The 12,858-nt window shown below is 41.2% G+C and overlaps 1 protein-coding gene and 1 pseudogene across 1 annotated transcript in view; one reads left to right on the plus strand and one right to left on the minus strand.

Moving 5' to 3' along the window:
* The window catches only part of tnfsf10l (TNF superfamily member 10, like), a 103,611-nt gene extending 94,977 nt beyond the window's left edge, over window positions 1–8,634 (minus strand). Inside the window, exon 1 of the mRNA XM_020922743.2 lies at window positions 8,205–8,634. Coding sequence (XP_020778402.1) covers window positions 8,205–8,432 — 228 coding nt within the window. The 5' untranslated portion in view covers window positions 8,433–8,634. The remainder of the gene's footprint in view (window positions 1–8,204) is intronic.
* A 752-nt stretch (window positions 8,635–9,386) lies between these two features.
* Window positions 9,387–9,505, plus strand: LOC129409925 (5S ribosomal RNA; annotated as a pseudogene).
* Window positions 9,506–12,858: the final 3,353 nt, after the last annotated feature.

The following is a 12,858-nucleotide window of genomic DNA, read 5'->3' on the forward strand; positions in this document are numbered from 1 at the left end:
AGTCCCAGCTCAAGCGTCCCATTCTCTCGGCGGGAACAGCCCCCTCCTCCCTCAGGGCGCTCCCTGCTGTGCCCGGGGGAGGGGGGAGGTTCTCGTCGGCTTTTAGTCATTTTAAAATGAAATGTGAATGTATCAAGACCAAATGTTGGGCTTTGTTTATACCATTTCACCCATCTTCCTGAAGAGGCACATGCTTTTTCAGTATGTAAAATTAATATAATCCTCATTTGCTCGCTGAAGTTTACTATGAAATCTTATTTTAAATATTTTTTCTTGTTCCCCATGTCCTAGAGCATCTGTAACTGTTGATTTGGTAAGAAATATTACTTATTTTCTTACCTGTCTGCCATGAACATAAAAGCAGGGTGCTTACCCAAATCAGAATACTTGCTTATGCTCAACACGAACAAATGTGTTGAGACATACTGTAAATTGTGTAATTAATACAATACATATAACAATTTTTTTTTTTTTTTATGTACATAGGGTAACTTAGGGTACAATAAAGGCTACAATTCAGGGGCCCTTCCAGCTGCTTTCCATTGAGACACTTGTAAATCCAGGCAAAGCAATAAGATGAGACAAGTAGGTTGTGGACCTTCCAGCAGAGAGGTTGCACAATGCACCTTTAAGAAAATTAAGGCATAAATTGGATTCTAATATTAAAAGTCCTGTACAGAACTTCCCCCATGCATTTGAGCTAAATGCATCTTGCCCCAGTACAGAGATATATTGTATAAGGAGCTCCAGATCAAAACGAGTCTGCTGCATTACAGGTTAGATCTGTGGAGAGGTGAGATTGCTAACAGAAAGAATGCAGGTACTTCACAGTATTTCTGAGCAATTAAACTTTTAAAACAGACCTCACATCAGAAAAGTTATTGCAGTGCACCGTTAAAATCACAAATGGAGCGGCCCCTCTCTGCCACAGCTGGTTGTGAGCGACACTGCACTTCTTGGGTGGTAGTTAATCATCAGTTTTGACCCCTCATCCACCCCTCCCTCTCCCTCTCTCTCTCTCTCTCTCTCTCTCTCTCCCTCTCTTTCCACTCTCTCTTTCACAGCATGATGGACAGAGTCTTTTCAAACAAGCCGCTTTGTATCTGACCCTAAATCACCACGACGACGCACCACAGAGGCCTTCAACAGAGCAGGGAAAAGAAAGATTAACAGCCCTTCTTCCTTCCCTCTTCTCATCAGCTGTTTTTTTTAAGTCCATAGGATCACAGTGCAAAAAACGGCTGCTTTCACTTGTAAACCTTTGGCCTGGACTTTGGTTCGGTCCAAATTCCAGGTGTGAAAGCTCCTCAGATCGTGGTCAGGACCAAACACTCGAGTGAGACTAAGGTGTAGGGGTGTAACAATAATGGAAATTTGTGATATTGTATCGTCAAACATCGTGGGCCATCATAATATATCGAATTACAAGTCTATTCACTTAAATTAATAGTTGTGGTGCAGCAACAGCTATAAAGACAGAGGGAAATACATAGACCATGATCCTTTGCTCCATTTCAGTGCTGATTAGATGAAGAAATAACTGTTACAAGCATGTGTAAATCTTAATTCTTTGGAGTATGACAGAACCAAAGGACTGTCAAAGCAATATAAAAGCAAAAAGTAGCATGCTCGCAATTTTGATAGCCTCTACAACATATCGCAATAAATACTATACTGTGAGACTGGGATTGGGCAATAATATTGTTTATCATGATAAAAGGGTTTGGAAATACATTTTATATAATCGCCGTACAAAGATAATCACCATTAAATCACCAGAATGTGCTGAAAAAAGCTACTTCTCCAAGATGTTTTCTTCAACAAAGTGCAATACTATAACATTTCAACTCATTGATCATATCCAAAACATTTTTAAACTTTCAAGCAACTTTCATAATGATCATAATATAATCACTAATCGCAGTTATTTTGGCCATGATAATCGTGACATCAAATTTCTATATTGTCCCACGCCGACCGTGAAAATATTGTTCCGAGATATTTGGATATCGTTACATTCCTACTCAGGTCTGGAAAAAAGAGTCTCAGTCCCGACCAAGATCTGGGCCGTGTCTCATTTCTCTTTCTTCACTTCCTTCTCCTTGATTCCTCTCCTCGATGCTCCATTTTCAGCTGTCAATCAAATAGGGGTGTGCAAAAATATCGAAATAGCAATGTATCGTATCGTTTAATGTGATGATACAGTATCGATATCATGGGCTGCTGTATCGATATGTCGCCAAGAGTATTTTTTGGTATATTTTACTAAATTATTTTGTTACAACGCTACAGTTTTGTTACTTGTTTAGAGGAAGGAAACTCGTTTATGCAACACATTTGACATTTTAACTTTTTTGATGAGTAAAATTGGTGTTTTTCATTTTAACTTTGCACAATAAGTGGTTTAACAAAGACTTTTAGTATCACAGCCATGATGTAGCCTTTATTTTTTACTGAACCGTATTGAATCGTTTTGAAATATATCGTGTCGAATCAAAGTGCACTGTGTCGAGATATGTGTCATGGCCTATGTATCGAGGTATGTATCGTATCTGCAACTTCTGAATAATACCCAGCCCTACAATCAAATGTGTCATGTTAAGTGGTGTCCCAAAGAAAACCACGGAAGGAGGGAGTAAACACGAGGGAGGCTTCAAGTGCAGACAACTTTATTGGACTCAGTGAGGAGTTTATATCCTCTCTCCTCTCTCTATCGTGTCTCCTTTGTGCGTGGGACTTCCTCACTCGTTTCCTACAGAATCGAGGTGAAGAATCAAGGAGAAGGAAGTGAGGAAAGAGAAATGAGACTCTAGGATCTAGACTTTAGACCAAACGCAGGAAGTGACACACGTTCAATCCCGCACAGATGAGTAGACGTCTGCATCCGCGATCATCACAAAAGCCCCGTCTTGCTCATGTGTACTCCAGCTCCTCTAGTATTATAGTAGTATTAAACCATGGAGATAAGCAGCTGATGTCACCAGTCTTAGTTACAGGTCAAATCTGTGGAGAGGCGACCATGCTGCTGCCTGCTCGTCATTTTGGTCTTAAAATGTTCATATTAACCCGCTCTACATGATCCTGGTGTTTATATTTCGCTTTTTTGTCCGTCGTTGTCCTTCATTTAACTGGAACTGAAGGCTGCGGATAACGTCACACTCCCTTTGTCCGCTTCTTTATACGATCTATGCGTATGTGTAAAATATACGCTTTGGTCTCTGGTCATCTGGACATAATTTACTTGTAATAAAGTCCTTCCATTCTGTTGTTTAATTGTGCATTTCAGCGGGTCACTGAAGTTAAGTTATTACAATGAGTTGGAATGTACACATTTTGGGGCGCATATGTATTTTGTATAGTAGAGATTTGCTTTAAAGCTCTTCCAAGGATCACACATGGCGTTCCGAATCCGGACTTTTTCCACGGTGGAGCCAACAAAAACAGAAGGAGCGAAGAGAGACCCACACTGCCACTATATGAGACTTTTACACCGTTATAAACTCGCCGGTCCGGGTTCAAGATCGGTCTTAAAGGTGCACTATGTAACGTTTTGGTCGAGGGTCCGTCACCTGCTTGTTCCTATAGGTATGTCATTGCTCTGCTGGAATGTTCCACAGTATGACATTAGTTCACAACAGCTCTGCCTTACATTTATTCAATTACAAGTGGTTTTATAGCTCAAAGATATCTAGAAAAACAGACATTCTGACTGTGAGTGGGGTCACCTCTCCACAGATCTGACCTGCAGCTTGGTATGGTTTGGTCTCCATGAAGGTAGAAACGTTTAATGCCATACTGTGAAACATTCCAGACAAAAGAATACGTATTTGACAGACCCTCCACCAGAAAACAAATGCACCTTTAAATAAATATCTTTGGAGCATTTGACCTGTAACCAACTTGTGGCTTACACTAGGGCCTGAACAAATTAACTATTTGGATTAGATTTGTGGTTTATCTGTTAAATGTTACAAAATGTTACACAAAAGAGACTCTTGTGAACTTTAAGCCATGTTAGAATGTTGTTTCCTCATCAAAAAAATACCTCAAGTTGTATTTTGTTTCATTCGCACATGTTTGAGTAACTCTTTATTATTAGTCTGTCTACATCTCCAAAGCTCAAAATGTTCTGTTCCACCTTGTGATGTCATGAAGTGGCAGCGTTCATGTTAACAGCTCCTTTTTACCTTTAGTTCAATAGACAATTGGCAATTCCAGGTCTGAAATCATCCAAATAATTCTTGTGAAGGTGTACAGCATTTATAAACACAACGGAGCACTTTCTGTATTACAACATGACATCACAAGGTGGAACAGCGTATTTTCTGAGATCAAATGGGTTAAACATGTGTGAATGAAACAAAACACAACTCCGGACATGTTTTTAATGAGGAAACAACATTATAGACAGATCAGAAAGTAACTTAAAATAGTGTAGTACGGGCCCTTTAATAATAGGAATTGTTCAAAGTTCATATTTGAAATTCACTCAGAAGAATTGACAAAGAATGAAATATAAACTGACAAACTAAAACAAGAATCACATTACAATTACATTACTATAAATTGGGCCTGCAAGATTAATCACTCTTTTGACTGGATGCAATTAGCAAATCACAAAGGCTGCAGTTTTGAAAGCACCGTAATTTCCTTCACAAACAGAATCTTGTGTCTTATTCTGTATAAAACCTGCTAAATCTGTAGTTTAGATCTGTACAAACATGCTTTAAAATGTGATTCTTGTATTAGTTTGTCAGTCCATCATTTTCGCCTGTTTCTTAATTATTCTAGATATGTTTAAAATATGAACTTTGAACAGAATTCTATTATTTAAATCAAATTGCAGTGCTTGTCAGAAAAAACACAATTCAATATTCTACCACAACATGTAGTCCTATTATAAGCTAACAAATGACAAACCAGCTATTCTAAGCACATTGAACCTCTTTCTATTGTCTCTCCTCTCTCCAGCCTCTCTGCTCGTGACAACAGTGCAAAAAGTTCCAGAGTGTTCCTTTAAAGCTGCACTCTAAATTTCTGCTGAACGCTTCTCTTTGGTTCACAGTCATTTTGTTTATGTTATATCCAAAAAGTCCCAGAAACTTCACCTGACGCCGCAAAAATCGGCACAGGTCAAAATCACTTCAGTTTAATTTAGAATTTAGAATATTACATATGTTATTTTTAACTTATTTCAGTTCTGGTTTAGTCCTAGTCCTTGCTTAGTCTCTGGTTCAGTCCTGGTTCAGTCCTACTCCTTGCTTAGTCCTTGCTTAGTCCTTGCTTAGTCCTTGCTTAGTCCTTGCTTAGTCCTTGCTTAGTCCTTGGTTCAGTCCTGGTTCAGTCCTGGTTCAGTCCTGGTTCAGTCCTGGTTCAGTCCTGGTTCAGTCCTGGTTCAGTCTTAGTTCTTGCTTAGTTCTTGCTTAGTTCTTGCTTAGTTCTTGCTTAGTTCTTGCTTAGTTCTTTCTTAGTTCTTGCTTAGTTCTTGCTTAGTTCTTGCTTAGTTCTTGCTTAGTCCTTGGTTCAGTCCTGGTTCAGTCCTGGTTCAGTCCTGGTTCAGTCCTGGTAAAGTTCAGGTATAGACTAAACTAAACTCTGAACTAAACCAGGAGTATTCCCAGATTAATTACAGATCAAACCAAGATTTTTAGGACTAAACCAGGACTAAACCAAGACAAGCATGATCACAGCCTAATATTCAAGTCATTTCAGTTAATATCAGGAAGTTTCACGGCATTACTGGCACCTACGCTCTGGATTTCTGTGATTACTTCCTGATTGGACCTGAGAAGGACTAAAGTACAGACTTGTACTTATAAACTCCTCTTAGTGAATAGTTAGAAAGCTCAGAATTCTTACGGTAAGTGGACCTCTGCAAACCAAGGGATAATATTATGCTATTTTCTAATGTTATAGTATATTCTAATGTTATAATGTTGTTTCCTCATCACAAAGAGACATGGAGTTGTGTTTTGTTTCATTCACACATGCTTAATTAACACACAAACCCTGCATATTTAGGTCGAGTTCTTCTCTCGAACGAAAAAACACTGTTCCATCTTGTGATCATTTGGATAACCTCAGCCCTGGATTTGTCAATCTCTACTAAACTGAATTGAAAACTATTGAATTGTGACATGTCAAGGTGAAGCAGAGTATTTTGAGCCTGAAGACATTTTAAATTTTATCCATGCATGTATGCGTAATTTACCGCTCTCTCCCAAGGCCCTATTCAAGTCCTCTTTATGTTTAGCTATAAAATTCTGTCAAATGCTGTAGGCTTATATATCCTGGATTCATTACAATTACAATAAAAAGGTGCTGGAAAAACATGCTGGGACTTGACAGATAAGTATTGCAGTGAATTGGATAACAGTTTACATAAGAAACTTTCAGTATTTTTGCTTTGGCAGATATAACACAACTTTAATAACAACAGTAAAAGCCACGTGAGCTGTGAACTTGAAAACTAACACTACATGACATCACAAGGCAGAACAGAGCATTTTGAGCTTTGGAGATGTAGACAGACTAATAATAAAGTGTTGCTCAAACATGTGTGAATGAAACGAAACAACTCCAGGTCTGTTTTTGAGGAGGTAACAATATTCTAACATGACTTAAAGCTCACGAGAGACAATTTTAGATAGTATGGGATGTTTAAAATGAACTATTCAATGTCATTGTTATAACAAAAAAGTCAATTAATGCTGTGATTTTTCCTGACATGCACTGTCATTGACACGTAGACTGAAATCTGAACTGACAAACTAACACAAGAGTCACATTTCAGAACATTTGCACAGATCTAAACTACAAAATTCGACAGGAGATTTTGTTTGTGGAGATAATTATGGTACTTCAGAATTGCAGTCTTTGCGATTTTCCAATTGTGTTCATTCAATTGAGAGTTAAAGGTGCACCGTGTAACTTTTTTCTGGTGGAGGGTCTGTCACCTGTCATCACTGTTTTGCCTGATTACTCCACAGTATGAGAATAAACTTATCACAGTCACAATGGAGACAAGTTAATGGTCACATCTATGGAGAAGCAAGCCTGCACGTGGTAAGAATTCATGTTTTTAAAAGGTATTTTTGAGCTATAAAACACCAGTAATTCAACAAATGCAAGGGAAATATGTTTAATGCCCTACTGTGGAACATTCCAGGCAAAGAAATAACATCAACACACAAGAAAGTAGCAGACCCACTGCCTTAGAAGTTGCAGAGTGCAGCTTTAATGATGATTAAAGTAGCTTTTTGATTCGTAATCTCACTGTCCTTTTATAATTACTGGGGAATACCCGTTTGCCAGAAGGCTCATATCATTTAGGTTTTGAATCATTATTAGAGGACAAATTATCCAGTAAATGTACCCGGCTGCGGTCTGACTTCACACCGCAGCGTTTTAACCCTCAACGTCACGTCTCCTCCGGACAATAAACCAGTTCTGGAGCGGTTTTGTTGTCGTGGTTAAATACAGCGAGTTAAAACACGCATTGTTCCCATGCTGTAGGCGACGAGCACACGAAAACTACCTGCAAAGTTCCACAAATGCATGTAAAATGGGACTAAACCAGGACTAGAGCAGGACTAAACCAGGACTACATCTAGAACTAACTGGGACCAAATCAGTACTAAAGCATGACTGAACCAGGCCTGGGGATTTCTAAAGGGGAGGCACAATCTGAAAAGCTTAGTGCACTAGAACCAGACTGAACCATGACTAGAACAGGACCAAACCAGGACCAAAGCAGGACCAAACTAAATCTACATCAAGTCCAATTCGAGACCTGCCAAAGTGAAAACTACGTACAAACTTCCACCAACACATGGGACTAAACCAGGACCAAACAAGGACCAAACCAAGACCAAACCAGGACCAAACCAAGACCAAACCAAGACCAAACCAGGACCAAACCAGGACTAAACCAGGACCAAACCAGGACTAGAACAGATCTAAACCAGGACCAAACCAGGACTAGAACAGAACTAAACCAGGACCAAACTTAGGACCAAACCAAGTCTACATCAAGTCCAACACATGGGAATAAACCAGGACCAAACTAGGACTAAACCAGAACTAAACCAGGACTAGAACAGAACCAAACCAAGTCTACACCAAGACTAAACCGGGACAAGTGTGAACACAGCCGAAGCGTGCAGAACCAGCAGGAGTTCGCGTGCGTAACCGCGTCTTCTCACCTGGGATATGGACATGTTCAGGTAGACGAAGAGCCCCGTGGTGGAGGCGATCTGCAGGACTACCACCACGATCACGACCATCGCCACCCACATTCGGGACGGTGATTCCCGGCGTGGCCTGGGAGGGGGCCCGCCCGTAGGGACCATCATGTAGGTGGTGGACTCGCTGCTCACGGATCTGAAATAATCCTGGTGCTGCTGCTGTTGAGCGCTCGGAGTGTGCGCCATGGCATTCCCGACGCATGAGCGAACCACGGCGAAACGAAAACCGAACCGACCAACTCCTCCGTCCGAGTCAACACTGTCCCCAATCACAGTAGCGTCTCCATGGAACGTAAAGTTGTCGCATTTGGGAGCGTCAGTGCGTAAAAGACACTGGAAAAAAGTTTTGGGTGTGAGGAGAGTTAACGAAGTTTGGCTCCGTCCATGGCTGCGGCGCTGTGAGGACTGGAGCTGCAGCGGGGGAGAGAGAGGAGGCAGCGGGAGGAGTGGAGCGCAGGGGGCCGGGTTAACCTCCTCATCACCCCGCGCAGGAGCAACCATGCGCCGCCTCCAGAGTTTATGAGCTCCGGGCGGGCGCACGGGACAGTGCAGAGGAGCAGAGGAGCGGAGGAGTCAAAACAATCACAGCTCACGAAGAAGCAATAAACACGAGGAGAGGGGAAACGACACGTTATCAGGAGCAAACTGCAGCAATAGCACCGAGGGAGAAAGAGAAAGGTCACGAGACTCTGGGTCAATTATTTATTTAAATCACTAGCGCCTATACACTTTTACATACACGTGGTAAACTTAAGAGAGGCCTATGCAACTTTTTGTAGGAGGAGTCGCCACATGCTTGTCTCCACGGAGAGGCATGACACTAAAGAGCCCATTGTTTTCTGATTTAGGTTAAAATCCTCTTTCCGCATCACAAACAGACCTGGAGTTGTGTTTTGTGTCATTCCCACACACATATTTAACACACAAACCGTTCATATTTAGGCTGAATTTTTCTCTCAAACTGAAAACACTCCACCTTATGATGTCTTGTGGTAATACAGGAATTGCTCCACTGTGTTTTTAACTTCAAACTAATAATAAAGCATTACTTCAAACGTGTGAATGAAACAAAAACAAAACACAACTCCAGGTATGTTTTTATTAGATATCAGCATTCTATTATGGCTTCTGTTATGGCCGGTATGTGGCCATACCGGCTTGTAAACACCTGATCCTGTGTAGATCTCAGAAGCTATGCAAGGCCGGGCCTGGTTAGTACTTGGATGGGAGAACACTGGGAAAATCAGGTGCCACAGTGAGGCGCCAGTGGGAATAACTGTCGTTGTGTCCTTGGCAAAACACTTCACCCACATTGCCTAGTATGAAAGTGGTGCGTGCATGAGTGATGGTGGTGGTCGGAGGGACCAATGGCGGTGATTGACACGGTAGCCGTGCTTCTGTCAGTCTGCCCTAGGGCAGCTGTGGCTACCATGATGTGTTACCATCACCAGGTACAGAGTGAATGAATAATGCTCTGTAAAGCATCTTTGTGACAAAAATGTCTGTGAAAAGCACTATATAAATGAAGACTTACTTACTATGGCTTAAAGTTCACAAGAGTCAAATTTGTATAATGTGGGACCTTTAAGCTTATCTATCTCAGTGGAGACAAGTATATGATGCCTCCTAGTCACGTTATAGGTCAGATCTGTGGAAAGGCAACCTCAGTCATACCAAGAATGTTTGTTTTTCAAAGTATTTCTGAGCTACAAAATAATAATGTTGTCTTGCATAGCACTTTCCAATTGCATGCATTATTCATTCTCTCCATACTACAGTCTGTGGTGATGAACTCTTACTGTAGCCACAGCTGCCTTGGGACAGACTGACAGAAGTGAGGATACCAATCTGCACCATTTGCCCTTTCGACCACCACAAGCACTCACACACACAAACACTCCACACTCACAGCAAAAAGTGGAACGTCAAATTGACTCTCACAGAATCAATTTGAACACTTTTTCTGGGTTTATATAAGTAACACTGGACCCAAATGCCTGTTTAACCCCAAAATCAAGAGTTATATTAACAGTAAATGGAGACAAGCAGGTGACTGACCCTCCAGCAGACAAGTTACACGGTGCATCTTTAAAGGTCCTATATTATGCAAAATTTGACTCTTGTGAGATTTAAGCCATGTTAGAATGTTTTTACCTCATCAAAAACAGACCTGGACTTGTGTTTTGTTTCATTCACACATGTTTGAATAATCCTTTATTATTAGTCTGTACATCTCCAAAGTTTAAAATACTTATATATTTCAAAACATTTGTACAGTCCAATCCGAGACCTGCTAAAGTGAAAACTACGTTGAAACTTCCACCAACACATGGGACTAAACCAGGACAAGAACAGGCCCAAATCAGGACCAAACCAGGACTAAACCAGGACTAGAACAGAACCAAACCAGGACCAAACCAAGTCTACATCAAGTCCCGTTCGAGACTTGCCAAAGCCAAAACTATGTTGAAACTTCCACCAACACATAGGAATAAACCAGGACAAGAACAGGACCAAACCAGGACCCAACCAGGACTAAACCAGGACTAGAACAGAACCAACCCAGGACCAAACCGGGACCAAACCAAGTCTACATCAAGTCCAATGCAAGACCTGCCAAAGCAAAAACTACTTACAAACTTCCACCAACACATGGGAATAAACCAGGACAAGAACAGGACCAAACCAGGATTAAACCAGGTCTAGAACAGAACCAAACAAGGACTAAACCAGGACTAAACCAGGACCAAACCTAGGACCAAACCAAGACTACATCAAGTCCAATCCAAGACCTGCCAAAGCAAAAACTACGCAGAAACTTCCATCAACACATGGGACTAAACTAGGACCAAACTAGGACCAAACAAGGACCAAACCAAAACTAAACCAGGACTAGAACAGAACCAAACCAGGACCAAACCGGGACCAAACCAAGTCTACATCAAGTCCAATCCGAGACCTGCCAAAGCGAAAACTACTTACAAACTTCCACCAACACATGGGAATAAACCAGGACAAGAACAGTACTAAACCAGGACTAAACCAGGGCTAAACCAGGACTAGAACAGAACCAAACCAGGATCAAACCAAGTCTACATCAAGTCCAATCCAAGACCTGCCAAAGTAAAACTGTAAAAACTTCCATCAACACATGGGACTAAACCAGGACAAGAACAGGACCAAACCAGGACTAGAACAGAACCAAACCAGAACCAAACTAGGCCAAACCAAGTCCACATCAAGTCCAATCCGAGACCTGCCAAAGTGGACACTATGTACAAACTTCCAACAACACATGGGACCAAACCAGGACCAAACCAGGACCAAACCAGGACTAAACCAGGACTAAACCAGGACTAAACCAGGACTAGAACAGAACCAAACCAGGACCAAACCGGGACCAAACCAAGTCTACACCAAGTCCAATCCGAGACCTGCCAAAGCGACACACCAACACATGGGACTAAACCAGGACCAAACCAGGACCAAACCAGGACTAAACCAGGACTAAACCAGGACTAGAACAAAACCAAACCAAGTCTACACCAAGACCAAAACGGGACAAGTGAGAACATAGCTGAAGCATTTTTCACCACAGCTACCATCTATTTTTAGTTCAGTAGAGACTGGAAATTCCAGAGCTGATATCCTCCAAATGATTCTTCTAAAGGTGTACGGAGCACTTCCTGTACTGCCACATGACATCATAAGGTGGAAGTGAGTGTTTTCTGTTTGAGAGAAGAACTCAGCCTAAATATGCAAGATTTGTGTGTTAAACATGTGTAAATGAAACAAAACACAACTCCGGGTCTGTTTGCGATGAGGAAACAACATTATAACAAAGATCAGAAAGTAGCGTAATACAGGCCCTTTAAAGGCAATACCACAAAGTACAATACAACGTTTTCCAGTGTTAGTACAATAACTGAGTGAGAGATTTTGATTTGTTGATTTTTAGGGCGAGAGTTTCAGCGCTCGTCTCTGTTTATTCAGTGTAAACCTTTAGAACGCCGCTGCCTCGTGTTTGCGTCGGCCATTTTAAACCCAAATATTTGCCCAGCGCACTTCAGCCACTGTTAAATATTTGAATTTGAGATTTCCAAAACATAACAGCGCAGTTCAGATGGACTGTCTGCACGCGACTGACCCAATAGTCAAAATGGGTGTTTGAAACGGTCTGTCTTGAAAGGAACAGATGCATAATTCACTCTGCATTAGGTTTAGACAGTGTGGTGCAGATAAGGCCACGGGATGAAGTATACTGGAAAAAATACTAAAAATGAACTTCAGTTAGAGCACAGTTACTTTACAAAGACCCATTGTTTTTTGTGTCTGCTATATGGTTTTAATCTAAGACACCCGTGGATCTTTATGTTATAATTTGGAAATTTTAAATCACAATATTCATCTAAAATGACTTAATAAAAGAAAAAAATCCACTGACTGCTGTGTTGGAAAAATGTGGAGCCCAGTGGGAGTGGATGATGCAAACGTTGTTGTTGGATGATGCAAACGTCATCACAACAAAGAGCCGACCCCTCTGATAGTGTCACGTCACTAGTGAACAGCTGATTTTTTTTTTTCATTTGTACCAAAAAGACTATGCAAACAT

Source organism: Boleophthalmus pectinirostris, unplaced genomic scaffold, assembly GCF_026225935.1.
Source record: "Boleophthalmus pectinirostris isolate CB_2022bp ecotype Guang Dong unplaced genomic scaffold, ASM2622593v1 HiC_scaffold_20, whole genome shotgun sequence".
NCBI lineage: Eukaryota > Metazoa > Chordata > Actinopteri > Gobiiformes > Gobiidae > Boleophthalmus > Boleophthalmus pectinirostris.